Genomic DNA, 24902 nt, shown 5'->3' with positions numbered 1-24902 from the left:
ACATTTGGGAATGATAACTCGAGTAGGGTATATAATGCTAGTAAACTTGGTTAATTCAATATTCTGGAAGTGGGTGGACTTTGAGATAGTGCTTGAAAAGGGGAGGGAGTTAGAGCTAAAGGTTTGATCTGTAGGATAAGAGATGAGTTTCCTGTTATCTGGAGGAGGTCTAGAGTTACTGCGAAGTCTACACTAAGGTGGTTTAGGAATTGAAGTGTGACTTAATATCTGATTTCTCAATGAATGGAATATGCAAATCCCTTTGTTGTGGCCAATCCTTTAGTTACCTACATAGGGACCTCACATGTTACCACATCAGAGAAAACCAATTAACAAGTGGTAAGATTTTGCTATAATTACTTTATATGTAAAAATGTAAGGCACCTCTATAAGTAGTTTATTTAATCCATTCTAATGTATTTGTTGCAGGAAAGAATATTGGGGGACGTGGTCACAAGATTAGTGATTATTTCGAGGTAAGGATTTTGTGTATTTGTAAAATTTACTTTGGTTTTAAAATTTATTTTTAGCTTGTTCTGGATGCTACAGAATTTTGTTTGTAATGAACAGGTCTCTTGAGAGATTACACTTTTTTTCTTTATATAAACTTCTTGAATATTAAACCTTGAAGTAGAGACACAGTCATCTCGGTGCAGCCTGAACTAAAATATGAAAACCAGTTTATTTCACGCTTTTCTTTAAATGGCTAAAGGCTACACTAATAAAAGTAATACAATCTGATTTACAGATTCTGTGTACAGATGAACTGTATCATTCAGTAGATGTATAATGTATTTTGATAAGATTGACTAATTGGAGGGCCATATCTACTCTACAGTACCAAGGTGGAAACGGCTCTAGTCCAGTGCGAGGTGTACCTCCTGCAATCCGATCTCCTCAGAATTCACATTCCGCTCCTTCTTCTGTAAGTTTGTGAACTTCGTAACTTCTGGACATAATTTTATAGTCTAAAAACAGGATAATTGAAAATAGTCTATATTCAAGGGAAGAGTTTTCAAAGGAAGAAGTCCTTGGAAAACATTCATTCTTTAAACATTAAAAAGAAAAAAGGATCAAACTAAGTATTAAAACTAAATTTTTCTGTTAACACTGAGACTTTGTTTTTATTAAACATCTTTTTAAAATACAAAGTAATTATGTAAAATGTTGAATAAATGTTAAATATTATAATGACATCTATTCATAAGTCTCACACAAAAAAGAGGAGGTTTTTTCTTACTTGTGAGGAAATTGAACCCCTAACTTGGGACTTTAAAATCTCAGTTTTTGATAAATCATAATTTTTAAAAAATAATTGAATACTTAATTTACCTTTAAAATTCTCTTTGTTGGTCATGCTAACTCATTTTTTTCCCTTCTCATAAGCACAATTTCAGTGCTCAGCGTACCCACGTGTTATTCTAAATGGCCAAACAAATTTTGCCAGTTGCAGAAAAGATTTGTTTTCTCTGATGGTAAACCTCAGCTTTTATTCCATGTACTTTCAACTTCAGGCATCCTCTTGTTCTTGCCAACAGTATGGAGTGTAATACAGATTGTGGAATTTGGCTTGAAAAAAATCTCATTCACACAAACTATGTTCATTAACAGGATTTGTGTTCTGATCTACACTAGCTTCCCCTTTCTGGTTCTCCCACGGGAAATAACCACTCTGAAAATAACTCACATTATTCATGAGTTGTGAAAGCTCAGAATCAGAAAAATAAGTCTGTGTAAGACTGACATCACCTTATGTCAGTCTTGTATTGTCTTAAATCTTTCAGTCTGTTTCCTAAAAGTGACAGTCCTAATTTTCTCAGTGAATATATTGCATCCTTTCTGAACTGCAAGTGATACATATCAGCATAGCAATAGCTCTCAATGCAGTGCTGCAAGTAGTAGCTTGTGTAATACAGATACCTTGTTTCTCTGTTCTTCCGGATTTTTTCTGCCACGAGTTGTAACAAGGCTATGTTCATAATTAAATATTACAGTTGTATCTAAAATATTTCGTTTTTGTGCCTTTCAGGTTCGACAGAATAGTCCTTCTCCTACTTCATTAGCTTTCGGGGACCACCCTATCACACAACCAAAGCAGTTATCTATTAAAATTACTCAGGTAACTTTTTGAGTAGAGCTATCTTATATCACATCAGACCACAGAAACAAAAAAAAGGTAGTTATGTTTATTTCATTGTCTTTTAACTTCTAAACTCTTAAAAGCTTTCAAAAGCTTTGCTTTTTACAATTGCCGAAGCATTTTCCTAATAAGTTCAGCAACTCATAATTTAAATCTCTCTGATTTGTTTTGTATTCTGTGCTTACTTGGCTTCCAGCATTGCACTTCATATGTACTTAAATGACCGTGTCATTTGGTAGATTTTAGCTGTTGTGTGATCTTAGAAGTAGAGGCTGCTCTTTCAGGCGCTATTTGAATTGACAGCTGCCATTGTCATATTGCATTTAAAATCTGACATTGAAGAAGAAAAATGAGGTGGTAATCAAAATGATCAAGACAGAGTTCTGACATGACTTTCAAAAACTGAAAGCAGCTGTTTTATCCTCTCTGCCATTTCTGTTGTGATCTGTTCTATCTTTCACATGTTAGTCAGAACAAGGTTACTTTACCTGTTGACCCAATATAGAGAATTTAAAGTAATTAGTTGATGTTTATGCTCTTGCCCTGTTTTAGATGCTTTTTTAATGAACAATAACTTCTCAATTAATTAAATCTTTTGATACTGTTAGTGGTTTGTCCCAACTGTTCACAGTTGCCCTCACGAAGAGGGAAAGCGGTTTTGAATAAGAACCTTCCATGACACTTCCAAAATGCATAAAAATAAGATGTGCTGGTCTTGTTGAATGTTTATTTCTCTGCCTAACAAACACGAGAAAAATAATGCTGTAGTTGTTAAAGGAAAGGATAAATATTTGAAAATGTTCTTTTTAGACTGATCTCACAATGCTGAAATTAGCTGCACTAGAAAGTAATAAAAATCAAGACTTGGAAAAGAAAGAAGGTCGTATAGATGACTTACTCAGGGTAAGTGTTAGACATGGGGTAAAGGTTATTTGTGCAGAACAACAGATAGTGAATGTGAGGCAAATATTTTAAATTTTTTTTAATTACTTTAGGGTTACCTAAATTAAAAGGTATAACAAGTTTTTTATTTCTGTAAAATTTTTTCTTAAATCTGAGAAGTCCGTATAATGAAATGTATAAGGTGTTTTTTCTGCTCTGCTATGACTTGTTAATGAGTAAATATGTTTATAGACTTCCTGAAGGTACAAAGAAAGCTGATGCAGTTAGCAAGCAGTTGATTAATTCCTTGAGTTCATACTATAATTTCACCTAACAGGTGTTTTTTGGTTGTTCTAATTGAGAATAGCAGTTACCAATGGAACAACTGTTGGCAGTTTCAGAATGGAAATGATTGTGATGCAAATTATTACAGGCAATAAATAACTACTTTTTATAAGAAAACTATGCTATACTGTGCTCTAAGCTTTTTGGGGAAAAAAATCTTAATGCTTGTGCTCTTGAAAGAAGTGTTGGAGAGGTTTCATATTTCCATAGAAATATGAAATACAAAACAAACCTGCATTTACAGGCTGTACTTAGTGTTTATATGTGTACATACATACATAGAATGCATACAAATATTAACCCATGCAATCATATATTATGAAATGGTACATGTAGACTGTTTGAACACATGTTCAACAGTATGGGATAGACAACCCTAAACACTTCTTAAAATTTTCTTTTAATCAAAATAATAATACTGCTGTGGGATTTTAAGGTAATAAGTTAAATATAATTGGAACATAGGGAATTTGTTAAACTTCCCACTCAGATGATTGAAACTTTTATCATTGTGAAGTTTTTGTTTCCTTTTAAATTAAAAATGTTAGGATTTCACATGACTTCAGCAATCAGATATAAAGAATCTGGAGCTAAAATTAAACTTACAGTTTATCACTGAAGAGCTGGAAAAGAGATAGGTTCAGAGCTTTTATGTATTATTTGTATGCTGAATGCTTTGTAATACAGAATGCAGGACAGTGTACAGGAAATAAAAAAGGAAGCAAAGCATCCTTCTACAGATTGGGATAGATCTGTGAAATGAAATTTTTGTAGATAGATGTTTATGCATGTTCCTTACTTTAGTCATGTGAAGGTAAATACCTTTATTTTCTGTGAAAGCTGATTAAAAAATAGTGTTTCAGTATATCTTTTCGTATTTTGTATGTATCTGTTAGGCTAACTGTGATCTTAGAAGACAAATAGATGAACAACAAAAGCTACTTGAAAAATATAAAGAAAGGTTGAACAAATGTATTTCAATGAGCAAGAAGCTTCTAATTGAAAAGGTAAGCTCGCTGCTTTTAAAATCTTTTTGATAAAAACTGGGAGATTGCTCTAGAACTCCATTATGATTCCTTCATTTTCCCTTCAGCTTTTTCACATTAGTCTCTTGAGAATGAAACTATCCATGGATCTCTATCTGGCACTGTGTTTATAAACCTGAATAGGAAAAGTAAAATACTGAGCCTTTTTCAGATCATGTGCCCTTTTTAATTTAAGGATTTTCCCATCATAAGTAATTCAGCTATAGAAAAGCATAAAAGATAAGAATTTAGTATGTGATGTAGTTTCATGGACAAACTGTAAGATCACAGTGGATTAAAGAATTTCTAAACTTAATCTGTTGTGGAGAGGAGACTATTAAAATCTCTTTGTGAGACACTTAAGTGGCTGAGATAATTTATGATGTAAAATGCCATGTTAGCTCAGAATTAATGGAAACAAGGAAATGAAAGTGACTGTTCACCTTCATACTACTATGAAAGAAATACTTATTTAAAATTTAATGCCAATTATATTTCAACTAGCAGCAGTTTCTTAGAAGACAAGGATACCTTGTTTCTCTCCCTCTTCTTTAAAATAATCTTATTAAAAAAAAAGAGAAACATTAAGAAGAAGTGAATAGAAAATCAGCTTATTACAAATTAGGATACAAAAAAGTTTTAAGATAAACAGCCAGGTCTCTAATGCTGGCTGCTGGATGCTGCAGTCAGATACAAGGACACAAACTGAGCTGTTGGAAGATTAGGGAGAGTTTCCTCACTAGCATGTCACAAGTAAATTACTGCAGTTCTTTTAAGTTCCATCGTGAGGGGAATGCAAGGAAAAGATGTATCAGATCTGTTCAGCATGATAGTAGGTGGGTACCTTCAGACTGAGAATATCACAAGAGCCATTTGTTGTGAAAGGCCATGCAGGCCACTTCCTCATTCTAGGAGTCTGTTTGCACAAAGATCCTTCTTTCTGTCAACTTCTGACTTTTTTTGTGTGTGTGTGTGATTTTGGGCCGTAGAAATTTCTTATAAAGCAAACATTTGTAACAATTAAAGGAGTTTCCTTTCATCAAGTTTTCACAGTGCTTTTTCTTCCTCTGCTGAAGGAGACTAGGCAGATTCAATTGTTTGTCACATCCCAAGGATTCTTGTGGTATCAGTGACTGATTCTGAGAAGGGCATCTGCTTTTCTTACTGCAAGTGAATATCTGATTGCAGTTAAGCCTACCTACAGTGCATTCCCACATAGAAGTCCCTGACCCAAGTCACTTTGGCACAAGTAGTAACATAGATGCTCTGTCAAGGAAGTTTCTAGGCTTAGTAGGTGCACTCCTTCTGATATCTAAGTTGGCTCATTTTTTATAATAGACCTGTACAGACAGAATCTTAATTATATGCCTCTATAATGGTGATGCTCTATCAGTTTTGCTGTATTTACAAATAAACTGTTAATTATGGAGAGCAGTGAACTTTATAGGAAAACTGAGCCAAACTCAGATTTATTTTTTTTTGGTGCATAAATCGTCCTTAGTTCTGATTCTGACAACTGCAGAGTTCGAGTTCTGTAGAAATTGAAGTAAATGGAGTAAAATACTACAAGATATTTTCATTTACTCTCTTTTTATCCCTGCTTTAGAAGGCTGTTGGAGGAAAAAAAACCTGAGTGTTTTATTGACTTTATGAACACTTTAGTGTTACTAAATATGAATTTGTTGTTGTTGTTGTTTTCTTAGAGCACACAGGAGAAGCTGGCAAGCAGAGAGAAGAGCATGCAAGACAGATTACGCCTGGGGCATTTTACAACAGTTCGTCATGGTGCTTCATTTACTGAACAGTGGACAGATGGCTTTGCATTTCAAAATCTTGTGAAGTTAGTCAATGCTATGTTCTTAAAATTCTCACTAATTGTTAGTTCCCTCTAGTGGATTTTGTTATTACTAATGTTCTAGGATTGGAGCAGCTTTTCATATGTTGTGTTTTGCTTTGCCTTTTGAAGACTGAGAATACAGTACAGAACTCCATTAGTCAGCTGAGGGAATACTAAGGCTGAGTGTCTTTGAAAGACAGTTTGGTTTCACTTAGTTTTAACTATCCTTAGAAAAACGTGAATGTAGTAAATAAGTAGCATGTAATTATTCATCTCACCTCATAGAAAGAGCTATAAAGCTAATGAGTGATTTTTCAGGAAGCTAACCATGTATCACTGGTGGTCATCGGGGCGGATGAGGTCTGGGAAGTTCTCATTGGTCACTTACATGTGCTGCATCATCACAGTAGCAGTTTTTTGAGGCATCCTGCTGCTCCTCAGTGCCACGAAGGAGGAGTGACAAATCTGGCAGCCTCAGATAGGGTTTAGTGCAAGTGGATGGGGGAGAGCAACCACCTGGAAAAGAGGTGCTGCAGCAGGTATTTCAGCAGAGATAGAACCAAGGGAAAGGGCTCTGGGCGGCAGTTGGAGATGGTGGTAAAATAATTACACAGTACTTCAAAAGGTGTTATTTGGTAATGAATTTGATTCAATCTTTGGAGGTATAGATAGATATAGAGAGAGGTGTTTAAAAGGTAATTCACCAAGATTTTAGTTTTTGAAGGGCAGCATGTAGTCTTAGCATTACGTGATTGCTTAGGGCATTGTTCTTATAAAACAATGTTAAAAAGAGAGACTGTAGGTGAGTTTTGCATAAAAGCTGTAATTGTCATACAACCAAACTGATAACTTATTTGGCAACAGATCAAATTCAGTATTTGGGCTATAAAAATCAGATGTAATCTCTATTGATTCTGTTATGGGTTTTTTGGATGGTATAAAAGAAGGTATCTACTAGCTCAGATATATTTTTTTTTCTATTACTAGTGCAGAAGTGATGTGTAGCACTTTCAAAAACACAACAAAACAACCCAAAACAAACCACCACATATTTAAAAGTAAATTGTACCATAACTTTAGCAAAATGTTTCCACCTCATGAAGAACACTGGTGTTCTTTTTCCTAGGAAACATTTTCACACATACAGTAAGTTTTCTAAAATTTCTAAATGCCTTACCAGTTAAAAAGATAGTTCTTTAAAAAATGCAAATGGATCAAACTTTAATAAAGCTTTTTTTCGGGTTTACAGGCAGCAAGAATGGGTGAATCAACAAAGGGAAGACATTGAAAGGCAAAGAAAGCTCCTGGCCAAGCGAAAGCCTCCAACTACAAATAATTCTCAGGCACCATCTGCCAATTCTGAACCCAAGCAGAGGAAAAATAAAGCTGTGAATGGGGCAGAAAACGATCCCTTTGTTAGACCCAATTTACCACAGCTGTAAGTTTAACATTTCAATCAGTCTTTTACATAAATTCTCAGATATTGTCTGTGTGCGTTCTATTCAAATAACAGCATAAAAAGACACTCAGTATATTCAGCAGCTATATTCTCACTGAGGACTTGCTGATGTTAGGGAAATTTGCACCACTGTCTATGAAGTTGTTGTACAATTGCACAATTTATTTTTGGTAAAGTCATCAGAGAAAGGACCATTCTGTGTTTATGCAACGTTCCTTATGTTTTCCTGATGTAGAAGTGTCCTTATCCTGGCTTCCTTCTCTTATAATGTCACTGATACCTTTTGAACTTTTCCATGTTGGTTTAAGAGCTTCTCCCTCAGTTAGAGATCGGTTTTTTCCATGTAATAGTATTTAGTTGACAAGAAAAGCTTTTTTTGGCCTTTAGTATTTGAAGATGTGTCTAAAAACATATGGAAAAAACACCTTCTGAATGCTAGATCCTGAGACCAGCTGTCAGAAGTTACTGATCCCATTTCACATATTGACAGTGTTGAAATGTTTTGTCATTGAAACATAAAAATTGAGAGCTATTAGAGAACTCTCTTTTTTCAAGGGATATTTTTTTCCTGCGGGCAGGAGTAGTATAATTCAAGACACAGAAATGTGTTCTTGACATTTAATTTTAATATTTTATGAAGTTGCTGCTTGGAGATACTTGTTATTGCCTTGATGCTAAGAGGCTGCAGCTGATAGTGTATCTGTTCCTAGTTTATTTTTAAAAAGTAAGTAACTAGGATTAAAAAGACTAACAAATTAATCTGTGTTACTTTGCAGAAGTAAGCCACGTGTGGTCACCTGTCACCTTTACTTGTGGAGGTAGTAATTCATATGTCCAAGGGTGGGGGGTCTATAAATTATTCTGGTTAGATTTGCAAAATAGATACGTTTGGACCATCGGGTTGAACACAGCTGCATGTGTTTTGCATAATGCATCATTCTTAAATTTCACATTGTGAAGTTGTTTTGCTGTGACAAATATATGAAAATGCAGTAGTAAGGCTGGCAATGTAAGCAAGTCTTGGTTAGTGTTAGTCCTGTGTTTTGGCAGAGAGCTGAAGGACCATTGCTCAGTGTGATTCTTTAGTAGTGCTTAATGCCTGTGTTTCTTCTTAGACCATAATTAATACTTCTGAATAGTACGGTAAATATTACTGTCATGTTAGTTTGAATGTAATCCCTCCTGTTATTAGAAGTAACATTTAAGTAATGGGAAATACCTGGCAAATTACAGAACTCTTTATTTGCCAGCTTTTGACCAGTTAAATTCCCATAATCTTATTGCTGCTTTGAGAGGTGATAAAATATGAATTTGGGAAAAAATACAGAGGAGATGTTTAGGACAAGATGAATTCCTGATAATAAACTTCAGAATATTTTGTGGTGTTACACAGTGTTAAATCGTTTCCAATTTGCTAAGGATACTTCAAATTTTCATTTCATTTGGCTTAACCTGTTGCATGTTAAGTGGCACATGAAAATGCGTGCTGGTTATGGAATTGCCAAGAGAACAATCAAAATTGCCCTAGCATCCAATACTAGCATAAGTGTAAGCAGTTATTAAATCAAACCGTTGCACCTTTTAAGTATCCTAATTTGATCATTATATAATCCAGATATCAGATTTACTTGCCTGTATGATAAGCTTATAAATTTTGTTTCAGACCTTTGAGAAGATCTGTAATACATCTTGGGATCACAGAATCATTTAGCTACATTATACTCTTAGGCCTTTCCTTGAAAGGGTTTTTTAATATTTGAATTTGGGATTTGTTATAACTTTGTATACTAATATTATGTGTTGACTCCTCTCTGCTTCTCAGTACAGAATTAAATGTTTTGAGTATCTTGGCAAAACATTAATTGTGCACTTCCATTTTAGAGTAGATTTGTCATCTGCTGTATGTGATTCTCTCCTGTTACGTTGTGCTTATCACATTGTGCTTATCATTACTTCATAATGATCTTAATTAGTATAGCCAAATGGAAAAGGTTCTGTTTATATGAAGCATGAGGAAAAGCAGAGCTGCTTGAGATTAATGAACTAAACTAGTATTAAATCAGTACAACATATATACAAGTGATCAGACAGGTCTATTTTAAACATACAAACAACTTACTAGAGGTTGTTACCAACAGGTGTCATTACCACTGCAGTGTTTGCTTTAGAAAATGTCTCCAGCTTCTGGTATTGACAAAATGATTTATGGCTTTGTAACAATCAGCAGTATTGAAGCTTTTTCTGAAAACAGGTGTCAACTATTTTGAAACAGACTGGAGGTGTTGCCTGAGGCATTCCTAATAAGGGAATCATTTTAGTTTAGCTGAATATACTGTAGTCTCTGATGCACATGTAAAAGCCAAGTTACTGGTATAAAAGTGGCCATCTTGCCAGTATCTTGTGAGTGTGGGTTGGTGTTTTAAGTAACATGCAACAGATGAGTCTAAACACTGTTCTGGTTTTCCATAATTTTTTCACCTTTTGTGACCTAAACCAAAACTAAAAAGTAGTTTCAATTTTGAGAGTTTTCTACTGAACAAAGTAATTTTATTAGTCTTATATGAAAAGAATAAATTGAAATTTATTTAAAGAAAAAACATTTATTTGAAATAGAGGTTGCCTCCTTAGCCATGGAAAAAATCTTGTTTGAAAACTATTCCAAATTCTTTGGAGACATGAGAGATGAGTCTGTGAGATTATAATGCTAGTCCTTCCTCTGCAGCTTCAGCTGTTTCAGTTGTATTCACTTCCCAGTCACCTCTTCCAATGCTTCCCAGTTCCTCAGTGGTAGCCTGCATGCATCCTTGTCCCTGCATGCAATTCGGAATAGGAGAACAGAGAGAGCTGGCAGAGTTTGTTACTGTAGCTGAACAAATGCATCATTTAGAGGGAGCATTCTGTTCTGTACAGAACAAATAAAAATATTTTCAGAAACTTTTTCAGGCTGAAGTGCCAACAATGTGTCTGGGCTTTACTGGACAAGTAAAGACAGCTCCTTTCCTGGGGCAGTTTCTTTCTAAGGCAAACATGGAAACAATGGGTGAAAAGACATCGTGAAAGGTTTTGACTTGGTCAGTATTTGTTCATCCTTGTAGAAACTTGGGGAACTAGAGCGAGAATAAGGTTGGACCAGAAAAAAAGAGCTTCAGAAATTGAGGCAAAAAACTTGTATTGGATGTGTATATGACTGTTTGGGAGCATGGCTGCATTCTGCTGTGCCCGTGTATCCAGGATGATATTCCAACTAGGAGAAGAGATGCTTGTAAATGTACCAGGATTGATTGGCCATAGAAGAAGGTTTTGTCTGAACTTGTGAGGAAAAAGTGAAAAGAAGACTACTTATGTATGCCCATGCATATTGTGTCAAAACCTTTGCTAATTTGAAAAAAAAAAGTTTGAATTGGTGATAATCAAGCCGATGATAATCAAGCCTTTCAGACCAGGAAAGTGGTTCACTTTCTTCCAGCAACAAGGAAAAGTGGCACATCATGGCCCTACACATCACAGGAAAATTATACTACATACACAGAGTATGTCCAGTGCGTTTTTGGGGATTTCAGGAATTCATTGCATGTGTTTTAGAGTTTATTTGGCTGCAGACAATTAAAATACAATTGCACAGTAATTTCGAGCAAAAAAGATACATGGTCAGGACCAGATTGTTGCCACATTAATCCATGCTACCTCTTCCCAGCTGCCCTTCCCCAGTGCTCCTCAGATTAGCCTCAGGCCTGACTGTCCAACTTAAGATGGCAGCAGCAGCAGCAACTGTTTCTGGTTGACATCCCTCCCCTGTGCTCCTCAACCTTTCTCCCTCCTTATCTGATGAGACCTGTGTGTCTCAGGTGACGGAGGAGCAACACCTTCTGAGGGAAATGATGGTGTTTTGTAGGTGACTTGGATGGGGCCTGAGCAACTTGAGCTAGTAGGTGGCATCACTGCCCATGACATGGCGGTTGGAACTAGAGGATCCCTTCCAAACTAGACCATTCCATGTTTCTTTGATTCTGTTTTCAGAACGTGTCCCCAGCATGCCACCATCCTGCAAAAGGTGTGGTGAGTGGATGCAGGTAGAAAGTGGTGGACTGATGGGAAGCAGTCTCTTGGTTGCTAGGATGTTTTCAGACTGTGCAGTGGGCTGGTAGCCTCTAGCCAGAAAACACAGCATACACACTTTCATTGCTTTACTGCTATTTGTTGTGTGCTATTTTAATATAAACTACAGTATCTTTATAGATAAAAATAATAATAAACCTAGAAAAACAGTAAATGTTTCTGAATATGAGGGAATAAAGTTTTGTTTTTCATAACTAAATGAACAAAATCAAAAGTGACTATGTCTGTGTACAGTTCAGTGTTTTTATATGCCTTCCTCCAAAATGTGGTGGTCAGTAATGACAGGTGCAGATTGCTGTGAATCATGCTGTGCATCTAATAGAGTTAGATTTGTAAGGAAATAGAAAAATGGAAAACAGTCATTTATTGAGATATAGCATAGAAACATGGAAAGGGTGACTTTGAATCTTAATGTTTTCAGTATGACCTCTAACTTTGTGCTCAAGAGGGCTGTTTCAGAATTTTTTGAAAAGCAATACTTACTAGAGCTGTCTAGGCACTTTATCATAACTGTGTGAATATCTGAGCTTTTATAAATAGGAACGTTATTTTCTATGTTGCATTAGTTTTTAAGGAGATCTATGGTCTTAGGACTCTCAGTGCTCATTGAAAATTCTGGTAAGTTGTGCAATAAACTTTACCTTTTCAGTGTGTTTTACCTGTGGCTCAGCTTTGCTAAGTCACCTAAATGCATACACTTTTTCCTGAGAAAGACAAACTGTGTTTCTGGAAATGCACAAACCTGTAATTTATACTGCTGACAATAATCTGGAAAGAACAGTATTCAGCTTTGTACACGTTGACATTGATCCTTTGTCTTTCTTAACTGAGAACTTAATCCGTGTTAGAGTAGTTTGCTGTTTTAACAGAAGTATTGAAAAGGTGTCAGAGATGTTGCTGTAAGTTGTCTAGCATGGGCTTGTTGCTCTCTTGGATAGTTCTAGCAGGTGTATTAAAACAGGAATTAGAGCATTTCTTTCTTAGGTTTCTTGCTGTTGCTTGGACTACACAGAAAATGCATTGCCAGCTTTCCTAGCTGTTGAGACACTCCATTTCACATTTAGTTTAATTTGCTATAAAAAGAACATAAATTATAGGTACCAAAATCTGGTACTAAGAGACCTTTTGCCTTTCTTGGAGAGGCAAATTTCCTCACATTATTGCCTTCAGAGTGTTTGGGAATGTCTATTAACTGGAATACAAGACTGCTTTGATTCCCAGTAGGAAAAAAAAAAAAGCAGGGTAACTTTGTATGATGCTTTGTAAAAGAAAGTATGGCTTCTTTCTTGGATTCTGACAGGATGTGATGATGGGTGCTTTTGTCACCTGATCTGAGTTTTTTCTATACATTACAGACCCAGAAGGTTGATGAAATAAATGCAGTCTTGTGAAGATGTTTCTAGTTTCTTGAAAATATAGATACTGTGGTCAAAAAAGAACCCAGAATTTTACTGATATTTGGTTGAATCAGTCTTCTATCCTGGTCAAATCAGAATATGGGCAGCAAAATTCAGTATTTATAATATCAGGAATGGGAAGGTCTCTGTGAAAGCTTCAAGACCACCAGTATTTATTCTAAAAAGATGCACTCCTTTATTAACAACTTTTGAGACCCAGTAAATACAGGAGTTAGAATTCTGAAAACTATGGTGAACTTGAAGTTTAAAAGGGAGGAAGAAGTCTTATAGTCTTTTAGATTTCTGTGAATTTTATTGAAGTTAGCATTTGCTTACCTCTGGGGAAACTACTGGTGATTCTTAAGACATTCTAGTCCTTAGACTTGCAATATGAACAGCATTTCTAGCCTTCTAAACACCTTGGGTAATTATCTTTCCAGTTGGTAATTGAACTCACCGAAATATGGACTTTGTGAGAATATATTATACTATTACTTTTAGCTTTGTATCATGCAAAAAATATTAAATATAGGCAAAACAATAAAAAGTTTAATTTTAATTGGTTTGTAGGGATTTGTGTGAACCCTTTCAAGGAGGCCATACCTCTTTCTCCTTCCCCATCCCCTGTTTTTCTTTCTCATGTGTGGATGGTTTCTAATCTGGAACTTAAGTCTCTTTGGTTTCTTTTCTTTGGTCGTTTGTCTTCTGTGTCTTTTTCGTTCATCCGATGGATCCTGCCTGCAGTCAGTTCGCGGCCTTCTTAGTTACTAATCTTTATGAACAGTTTAGATCCTCTGCACGATAACTGACTTCATGTCCTAGCGAGTCTATGGACAGTGAGGGACCACTGATATTATTCAGGATGCACCTAGGTAGTCTTACAGGCTATCTGAGAGAACAGATCCAGTGGAATTAATATTCCAGAATGCCAGACAGAGAGGCATTCTGTAAGTATGTTTTGGCCCTGAAATTACAAACCAAGATGTTCAGATGATTAAAAAATGTACTTCTAGTATTGTGGTACTAAATAATATAAGATACTGTATATACTACAGTATTTAAGTAAGAATGCTATTGTTTTGTTTGCCACCATATAAAAGCTTTAATTACATGATTGTTTTGTTTTTCAGTTTGACTCTAGCTGAGTATCATGAACAGGAAGAAATTTTCAAACTTCGATTAGGACATCTCAAAAAGGTATGGGTTTTTTTGATCATGACTAAAACCACAAAAACCAGTACTACCAGAATAAGGAGAGGGCTTGTTGAGAGCTGTCTGATCAGAAACTCTAATACTACAATTGCTGTACAGCTTTATGCCTAATAGTGGTTTTAGTTTTCTTTTTCTTTTTGTTTGTGCAACTTGCCATAAAAACTGAGAGGAGAGTAGTAGTGAGTCCATCCAGTGTAACACTGTACTGATTCCTTAAATCCTTAAAGCAGTGGTAACAGTGATGACACCACCAATACTGCTTCTCCCTTCCTACTTCCTGAGCTCTTGTTTCAGAACTAAGGAAGAGGAGTCAGCAAAGTTTGATATATGGAGATTTTGTGTTAGTTTTTTTGACTTTTAAAAACATTCAATTTACAAAGCATTGTATTTTTGAATGAATGTAATGTTTTCATCATTTGCAATATCCACTTCAGTTGTTGTCAGTTAGCATATTACCTATCACAAGAGAATATAATTTTCCTACTTTTACAGAAAATCTTTTCTCTGTATCTTAAATTATTTTTGCAGTCAGATATTTTACTCCAGTATTTGACTTTTGAAAAAAACTTTTCTTGAAGCCCATCATTCTAATAAATCTGTGTAGTGAGATAATTATGATATGAACAAACTATTGCTCATTCAAGCAAAGCCTTTGAGGATTAATTTGTAAAGAGGAATGACAGTTGAAGCAGACAGAAATACCTCAACAAGAGTGAAAGAAAAGTACCGATGTGTGCTGTGTAGTACTTGAGTTGTTCAGTCAAGACAGGTCATAGTGTTTTTCCCCTTGAAATGTTGCAAGAGTCTGTTTTGGGCCTGTTCTCATCAAATGTACCAGACACCTCCTATAAATCCTACTCTAGTAAACTGAACTGGGCCCTGTGAGAATGTTGTTACTGTTTTTAAAGAATATGACAAGAAAATACTTGAATCTGCAGTAGAGAATCTGCATGTAACTTGTTGGCACTAGTGAAGTAGACTGCCCTCATAGTTCGTCATTGTTAATGCTTTAGAAATAGTACCAACTTCACATGAAATTCTGTAGGTTTTTTCCCATGCTTTAACTTTTTTGAAGTCTAATGGAAATTTGAAATGGTAGATGAAGGAAGCTGTTACATAGTTGTTTAATTCTGGAATTTCAGTTTCACCTTGAGCATCAGTTCTGGAGTACTTTGCATAAGAAGAAAATTCCTTGACTGAATGCCAGAGAGGAAACTATTTTACTTCTTAGCAAATTATGTTTTAGTATATCTGAAAATAATAATAAAAATACATTCTTGCATCTTAATTCTTATGTGTGATACAGATTTTGTCATTAACTAAGGAAAACAATTTTATTACCTTCTTTTTATGTGGCTGCATTTCTTTCCTGGTGCTTCTTTGCTAGTTACGTTTTTTCCTTCCTTCCCTCAGCATATGCTGTTTTGCTCTCTGCTCCTCTTCCTTTTCATTCTCCAGATGCTTTCCTGGTGCTCTTATTTTTGGTGCCCTGTACATGCTGCCACCACCAGTTTTCTTTTCCTTCTGCTACCCAGGAAATTCTTTTCCAGCTAGTGGCTTTGGTCCTGGAGAGAGGCTCTTGTTTTCTCACTTCCTTTTATATAGCAGTGACCTGAGGCAGCTAAGCTGGTTCATTCTTGCTTAAAGGTATTCACAGCCTGAGTGTCCTAAATAACAGCTGGAAACAATGCAACCAGCCAGTTCTCTTTGGACTAACATTGGCCTATGAACCACATTTTGAGAACCACTGAATTGCATAATATATGAACAAAAAAGTCCAAAAGAGGCATAACTGATGGATTTTTTTTTTTTGTCAGCCTTTGGGAAGAACATAGACAATTGTGTGTGTATAAGTGTGTGGCCGTTGTTGTGGGGAGAAGGACTAGAATTCTTTATGAAGGGTTATGAGGAACTGCCTGTCATTTCAGGATATTTAACACAGAACTGCAGGGAACCATCTAAATATAAAAAAAAGAGTATAACGTTGTATAAACAGGAAAAAAACCCTAATTCTTGACATCATATTTTAGGAAGAACAAATGGTCCACCCAGATCTGCTAGCAGATTAGAACTACTTAGTCCAGCTTTTAAATTATTAGGAATTTAATTTCATTTTCTGAATGAAGGTTCATCTCATGTCTTGTTTTTGGATGAGAGTTTTTTCCATGGTTTGTGGGGAGGGTTTCAGGATATCCACTGAAATCATCTAGTTTGGACTCCTCAACTCATTGGATATGTGGTCATTTAATGTGTGGTTTAAATTATCAAATGCAGTTGTTGTTTCAGAGTATGAATTTATGATATACAATGTTTGAAAATACTAGCTTTATGCCATTTTCTCTCTACCCTGCTGACTTCTGCCTCCATCCCCTAGTGCTATGACTTGTTACCCTGTTGCTTTTACCAGCACCACCAAGTTGTACAGTCACAGAATAAATTCTGTTAGAGAACTGATCTAGCTTCTTTCAAAGAGAAAATATGTATTTTTTTGTGATGGTAGTGTCTTTTTTCTATTTTTTTTCTCCCTTTTTTTTTTCTTTTAAAGAGAAGATTGATCAGTATTCTGGTTTGATTTACCATGTGGCTGTGCAAGAGACTGTGCCAAAATCACAAGAGATGATGAGGGGCACTGCTACTAAAAAAATATGTATCAGATGCCAGGCCTTTTTTTTTCCTTTTCAGATAAAATAATTCCATAATTACGAGCTTTCTGATACGAATGAATTTTGTCTCCCCTTTCTTCAGACTTTCAAGTTCTAGAGGCACTGACTCTGAAATCTATAATAACTACAGTGTATGAAGTATATTTTTCAGTTTGAGTATAGATACATAGATTTCCACAAATTAGGCATCATGAATTCTTTTTTAGAGAATCTGAATAAAAAATTATTTTGTTGTTCTCTGATACGTAGCATAAAGATGAGATAAAATTAAGTGCTGAAATTAGTTAAGGAATGTGCCTCCTACCTGACATGCTTCTTTTGAAATTACACTTAAATCTTAGGCAACATACATTCTGCATTTGTTATTTTAATAAGATACAAATGGGAAAATCTTTTTAAATTAGGTTGGTTTTCCTGTCTTGTAGCAGCACCTTAAGAAGATTTCTGCTGTAATGATGTACTCTTTTCTTCCTTTCCTTGATTTGAACTTCAACCTCAAAATATTTTAAATGTCTTTTCTTGATATGTTGGTTTGTACAAAATCAGTAACTGCACATATCTCAATTTTTTCTTTTTTGGACATCAATTTCAGACCGCTTCCCAGATAATTTATCTCCTTGGCTGAGGTACAAAACCCAGCTGCCTCTTATTTCAGATAGCATCCCTACAGTGCAGAACAAAACTGTGAACATCTCATTACCTGTGGGTTCATGGACAGAAAGGTTCCTTGAAACAGGCTTTTGCCTTATCTTTCTGAATTTTTCTAGCTTTAAGAGAAAAGCAATGCTTTCTTCTAGTTCAGCAGGGTTTTGTGATGTAATGTTCCTTCATCACCACTAGTATTGATGCAGGGGTAAAAATACCCTTTTCAAATGGGGAGTAAATGAGCTTTTATATTTCCTTCTTTCCATTTGCAGGAGGAAGCTGAAATACAAGCAGAACTTGAACGTTTGGAAAGAGTTAGGAATCTTCACATAAGAGAACTGAAAAGAATAAATAATGAAGATAATTCACAGTAAGATGCTGTCTGAATTTTGCATGTCTGTTTTTAAAATAATGCTCTAAAATTACACTTTACAGAGGAGACTTGTTCATAATTTTTTTGGTTCTCTGTGTTTATATACATATTTTAAACAGCAACTTAATTTAAACTTAAAAAATTAGAATTACTTATAATTTGGTAAAGTTATTAATGGTTTTGTTGAATATGCAAGAAATAACATATATATATATATATATAGTATATATATATATACACAGCTTATAGTGGAGAGCTAAAACTTGCTACACCATATCACTAGAGTGAAAAAAAAACTTGTAAGAGAACCTAGTGCAATTCACTTAGCTGACAATAATGCAAGAAAATGGCAGAGAAGTTTGCTGCGATTTTGTGCAGCAGTTAAAATTAGTTTTGGTTTTATGGCACTGTAATTTCATTCCTACTAGGTACAGGTACCTAGCAGGAAAAAGCCATATTACTTTAAATGTTACTCTACTTTACCTTGGATAGTAGCGTATCATAATGTTAAATTGCTATTTAATATTAACTATTACTGTGTAGATTTGAAAGTAATAATTATATAACTTAAAAAATTAAGTCTGTTTTCCATGATGATGAATACAGACACTAACACTTCATTTTCACCCACACTTTCAGCTGACCCTGTTGTTTAAAAGGAACTGATTCTGCCTCTCTCTGCCTACTTAGCCCTTTTTCTGTGCTTGCAATGGCATTTCTTTACTGAACAGATACTGGAAATTGATCCAAGTTAAAACCAGCTCCTGTGGTCAATATTTTTCTGAATTAATTTTAACCCTGGATCAATTGCTTGGTCTAGTTCTCTGCCCCAGTTGCAAAAATGTTTATGCTGCCATGAGGAGAGAGGGCAGTGCAAGGGTGGAATGAGCCAGGGGGAAGGACATGATGGGACTGGACTTTTTGCCTTCTACACTAGGAAATGTAAATGAAACAGTAGCCTTAAGCCTTCCGGATTTTATTTTATTTTTTACTTTTTATACACAATAGAATTATGTATACACTAAAACACTAAAAGAACTAGATGTGAAATTTTGCTTAACTGTTCTGATGGTCCCTGTACCTACCCTTCAGTAATACAGAAATTTTTTGTTACCGTGTGGCTTTAGTGCTAATTTGTGTCTAAACTAGTGTTGTGTTTTGGATATGAAAAGTCATGGGTGTTGATGCTTACACATTGATGGCAGAATCTTTTTAAAGTAAGTGTCCTACAACAAGTAAACAAGCAGGTTAAATGACAAGTTTTTTTCAATCTTCAATGTTTGCATTAGAAGAAGGGATTTTATTTTTTAAAAAGGATCCTTCAACAATTGGTAATAAATGGCACAGAAAAATGACAGGCTTTGATTGTGTAAATGTTGCCTGTGGTGGGGGAAAGAATGTCCAAATTGCAGTTGCAGTTGAAAACAGTTACAGGAGATGGACAAGCAGGATACTGCAGCTTCACTGCTCACTGTCTGCAGTCACTGTTGACACATTTTATGGTCCAGAACAAAAAGCTTTAAACTGTGTTTTCATGGTTTTGTGGGAGTTTAGAGAAGTATTTACAAAGTGGCCAAGCCACAGTTCCCAGTCATCCCATAGAAGAGAGAAGCAATGGAGAAGTAATTTAGGTGTGTTGCCCCTGCTGTCTTTCCTGACATGTCTTGGCAATCTGGCTGTTTGGTAAGGGAGAGGGTTCTGAGGCAAAGCAGCTGTAAGGTTCTGGCTCAAATCCTGCTGAGTTTTCAGCTTCCAGCTGTGGTGTAAAGCTAAACCTATTTTCTTATTCCAGCAGCAAATCCATCTACGTGTGGGTAAATCTGTATGTCTACAACTGCACTGGGGTAACAGGACAAGTTGAGAGTTAGGGCTTCCCTGTCTGGGTTTGGAGCCCATGTGATGTTGGGGTGCAGGTTCTTAGCCATGGAGAGCCACACAGAGTAACAAAAGCAGCAGTGGGGAGGGAATGTGGTAAGATTCACAAGATTGGCCCTACTAGTGGCACATGTGTAATAGAAGGACCAAGAAAATATGAATCTAAATTTGTTGTGTGATTTTAAAGAATTGGACTACTGGTCACATGACATCAGTTGCCTAATGATGCTACCTCAAAATTTGTTCTCTCTTCTACACTGAATGTGTTAGTAACTGTTAATGGGTTTTAAAAAAATTTTTAGCATTGAAATATGTATCTTCATAGTGAATGGAAAGGAAAACTTTATGTCTAAAAGGGGCATAGTAAGCAAGAATATGCGTCAGCCCTCAAATACTTGACTACCTGTGACCATACCTCCAAAACTGTAGGGAATATGGAAGGATGGGATGACCTGTTGACAGACTAGCCTTAAACCCCCTCTTAAAGTTTTCTATGGAATGTAACTGGCAGCTTGCCCTAGATTCATGAGTATAGTTGTCTCATTATTGTACTAAAAATGTGATGAGTATTCACCTCTCTTCCCCCTGATTGGATGGGAGGATATATTTTGTCTTCTGCATATTTCAGGAAAGAGAGTATGGTCCTTTTACTCTGTCCTGCAGCCTCATTTTGTGTTTGGAAGGAGTGTTTTCTTTTTGCTTTTGCCTAGAGTGTGAGCAGATATTCAGTCTTTTGGTGTGTTTTCCTCTGTATCACTGTTTCTGATTTAACCTCTTAGTGTTATATAAAATCTTATTTTGTGAAAAAGAGAGAGGAACAGGCCTGGTCATGTTTTGTGTGAAACTGAAAGAATATCCTTCTTGTCTGTTCTAGAAGGGCGAAGTGTGAGACTTGTCTAAAAATTGGCACAACAAAGAGAGACCCCTTATATCACATGTTTAAGCATGCTTTTCTTAACATGTTTTGGTGACGGTGTTGGGATAGCATTTGTACACTAAATAGTCAAAAGGTACTGAAATTCATCGTGTTCTATAGTTGTGCCATAGGGTTTCACATGGTGTAATGTTGCTTAGCATATTATATGTAGCTTGTAAAAAGAAAACTCCATTTGATAAATAATACTAAAAGCTTTACATTGTGTATTCTCTTTGTGTACCTTAAATAGAATTAAACAGATTTTTTTTTTCTTTCAAGATTTAAAGATCACCCCACATTGAATGAACGGTATTTGTTACTCCATTTACTTGGCCGAGGTGGCTTCAGTGAAGTATACAAGGTAGAGTTTATTGAGCCTGATAAGTCTGGTGTTTGAACCATGTACATTTAATTTTTGGGGGATGGAAGGGGATTTAAATAAGTAGGATTGTAATGTGGTGTACTCTTTAAACACTGGTTGAGCAAACTTCGATTAACCTGTGGAGTGGTAGGTGTCATTACAATAGACTTGTCAATAGACTCGTGAATTACATGCCAGTTTTTTCCCTCTCTTTATTGGATGTTGCTTTTATCACCTTTCATTATAACTTTCCCATAATTGTGTGTTTCTTTTTTAGGCTTTTGATCTCTATGAACAAAGATATGCTGCTGTGAAGATTCACCAGCTTAACAAAAGCTGGAGGGATGAAAAGAAAGAAAACTACCACAAGTAAATATTAATGACTTACGCTTCATATGTTAGGCTTAATAGCATTTTATTGATTGTGGAAGGTTAATGTATCCATCTTCTTTTAGACATGCCTGCAGAGAGTATAGAATACACAAAGAACTGGATCACCCCCGAATAGTTAAACTGTATGACTACTTCTCCCTGGATACAGATACGTAAGTAAAACTTAGCCAGGATTTTAGGGTGCAAGGAACATGCGGTGTTGTAATGGTTTTGGGCAGAGCAAGAGGTGCTGCAGGGCAGCTTCGAAAGGCTGCCATATCTTAGGCAAGTTTCCAAGACTAAAGGACATCAAGAGCATTACTGGCCTAAGTGTAGCCCCTGGTGACTGTCCTACACCTCTTCGCATGAAATGTGTCACATCTTCAGGGATAGTTAAGGTGGTTTTCTTTTGAGAAATGTGTCTGCTAAAAATAGAGGGGTTTTTTTAACTTAACCTCTCACCAGCATGGATGCGTTTGCTCTTTTAGTGAGTATGAATGTTCTGATTTATGTCACTTTTCATAAACTAATAGTTACATCATGTTCTATGAACAATTTAATTCATATAGTTTAATATTCAGGCAGCCATTCTTAAACTTGTCAGTATGAAACTAGGTTGTCATGTCTGTTTCTAATTATGCAGTGTGATACGTTATTTAATTTTGTCTCTGAATTCTGCTCTAGGTTTTGCACGGTGTTAGAATACTGTGAAGGCAATGACTTGGATTTCTATCTCAAGCAACATAAGTTGATGTCAGAGAAAGAAGCTAGGTCCATTGTAATGCAAATAGTAAATGCACTACGGTATCTCAATGAGATCAAGCCCCCTATTATACACTATGATCTTAAACCAGGTAAGTGAGAAATGTTACGATTGAAAATGTAATTTATTTTTTATCCTTTATTTTGTTTGTAATTCATGCCTCAAAAAACCAAAATTGTCTTGTGTGTCAGGGTTATTGTAAACAATGGAAAAAAGTGTGTTCTTTTCTAGTTTCATTGTCAGAGTGATCTGCCTTTTCTGTGGAAAGTGATTGTTATAACTTTTCTACTTTGCATTATTTTGATTTGAATTTTTAGGAAAAAATCATATAGGTAATAGATACATGCATTGATACTTAGCAGTATAAACAGATAAGATCATTAGTTGGCTCAATGCTGATATGTAAATAATTTTTCCTATATGTTTTTCTTAACTTGTGAAGGATTGAAATAGGTAATCAGTCACTTTCAGCATCCCAGCATAAGCACTCCAAAAGAGGACTTTACAGAAGGTTTTCTTTACAATGAATAATAAACATTGTTATAAACAATGTATTCTGTCTTGATTCCATGGCCTTTGTTTTACCACCTTGCATGAATGATGCTTGTATTCTTCATGTGCTTTAGTCTGCTGCAATTCCAAGTGTGGGGTTTGTAAAGTAACTCTTAGTGCCAGGCTGTTTGCTTAGTGCTGTGTAATAAATTGTTCATACAAGTTTCTCTTGTCTTATGGAATTGTACAGAATGTATTCTTAGTCTCTTCAAATAACTGTTATATCAAGAAATTATTGTACAACTTTAAAACATGGAGTAAGATTTGTATTGTCACAGCAATTTCTTGCCACAATTCTGTGGCATGTGCAAGCCCTGAAACATGTAGTGTAGGATTCGTTCTGGTAGAAAAAGAGTGAAACTTCATGGTAACTGGTATAATGCTGCATTTTGGTGTCTCATCACTATATTTTGGTGTTTCTTTGCTGACCAGCCAGCCCCCAGCTGAGAGTGCCATTTCAGTTCATGATAACCCAGAGAGTTCCTGAAACTGCATTGAAACGTTTTATAGTCAAGTTACTCTAGACTTGAGGATATAAAGATGATGTAAAGTTGTCAGCCCTCATCAAGTTAGATGTTCTTAGAAATTGAACCTGGTTTTGAAAATAAAGCATTTTTTAGCTGTTTTGAGGTAATTTTTCTTTTTTCCCCCCTGAATAGGTAATATCCTTCTTGTAGATGGAACAGCATGTGGAGAAATAAAAATTACTGATTTTGGCCTGTCCAAAATAATGGATGATGATAGCTATGGGGTGGATGGAATGGATTTAACTTCACAGGGAGCAGGAACTTACTGGTGAGGCCTGGTTTGATTTTGCTCTTTAGACTTTGGCTAATGGTTCGGATTTTGTAAATGCTCTCTTATAAAGCCAATTTAATGAGAGAATTAGGACTAAAAATATTAACATGGATGACAAAGAAAGGGTTTTGTGCAGTACTGTTAATGCTGATATTCCCAAATGTTAGAAGAGTAACAAGTAAGATAAGAGAGTGTGAGTGTGTGTTGTTTATTTCTTTTATATATGTGTATGTGGTGTGTCTGTGTGTATATAGAAGCGTGGAGATGATCACTGTGCTTTAGAAACATGGCTTCCTCTAAAGAAGCAGGTGTTTAATCTTTGGCTGCTGGTGGTTGAAGACATTTGACAGAGCTGTGATGATTAAGTGTGGGTGCTTAGTACTTGGAAATCGTAGACCAGGGATTACCAATAGATAATGCCCTTAGGACAAAAGAGTATTCACTCTTCCATCCTAAAGGGTTATGACAGCTCAACAGCTGTGATTTGTTTTTTGTGTGCATTTGTGTGCTTGTCCAAAACACTGAAGTTCTAGAGCTGCCCAAGAACAGAAATGGCAATAGGCATTTCATTGCTTACAGAAAATCTGTTTTTAGAATTTGCTCTCTGAAGATGCAGTTTCTTCATGGCACAGTAGCCCTTTGAGCCTGGGTACATGGTAGCTGTGTCAGGGTGGGTGGATTAGAAAGCCTGTATTGACCAGGTTGTTACTTGTCAATTCATTTGCTCTTTCTCTCTCATTGTGCCTGTAGTAAGATCAGTCAGGAGCTGAAACCTAACTAAACAGAGAAGCCAGAGTCATTCCCATTTGCTTTGCAACTTTTGCCATATTCAGAAGTTGCATGTAATAAAGTTTTTGCCTTATCCTTCAGGTTTTTTAAGAAAAGAAAACACACATACTCTTCCACAAATGCCACTGTGCACATACTGGGAAAAGATGATTATTAAAACATTTTAGAAGTGTTAGGCTTTTGCTACTCTTTTTCGTGTTTTACCTGTTTCAACACCACTTTAAGTATTTTACTGTAGGAAAGTATGTAAAAAAATATTGGCCTTTGGATTTGAATCTAGAATGCCACAGGCACTACTAGCGCTGTAAACTAAGAGTAAAAAAGATTTGTAACCATTATAGGTTGACAATGAATCTGCATTTCTAAATCATGCTTTCTCTGA

General features: G+C 35.7%; 1 protein-coding gene across 3 annotated transcripts in view; it reads left to right on the top strand.

Annotated features, from left to right (window-relative positions):
- Positions 1-24902, top strand: part of TLK1 (tousled like kinase 1) — a 62374-nt gene that overhangs the window by 30948 nt on the left and 6524 nt on the right. For all 3 annotated transcript variants that reach the window (XM_018072513.2, XM_018072514.1, XM_008931022.2), the window contains 14 exons: positions 430-476; positions 839-925; positions 2030-2119; positions 2951-3043; positions 4264-4374; positions 6096-6232; positions 7479-7667; positions 14332-14398; positions 17994-18091; positions 21165-21246; positions 21524-21615; positions 21702-21791; positions 22303-22472; positions 23593-23728. In XM_018072513.2, the coding sequence (XP_017928002.1) occupies positions 430-476; positions 839-925; positions 2030-2119; positions 2951-3043; positions 4264-4374; positions 6096-6232; positions 7479-7667; positions 14332-14398; positions 17994-18091; positions 21165-21246; positions 21524-21615; positions 21702-21791; positions 22303-22472; positions 23593-23728 (1489 nt within the window). The remainder of the gene's footprint in view (positions 1-429; positions 477-838; positions 926-2029; positions 2120-2950; positions 3044-4263; positions 4375-6095; positions 6233-7478; positions 7668-14331; positions 14399-17993; positions 18092-21164; positions 21247-21523; positions 21616-21701; positions 21792-22302; positions 22473-23592; positions 23729-24902) is intronic.

Source organism: Manacus vitellinus, unplaced genomic scaffold, assembly GCF_001715985.3.
Source record: "Manacus vitellinus isolate BGI_N305 unplaced genomic scaffold, ASM171598v3 scaffold_22_pilon, whole genome shotgun sequence".
Taxonomy (NCBI): Eukaryota; Metazoa; Chordata; class Aves; order Passeriformes; family Pipridae; genus Manacus; species Manacus vitellinus.
The sequence above is the reverse complement of the archived record's forward strand: the minus strand, read 5'-3'. Positions and strand labels throughout refer to the sequence as shown.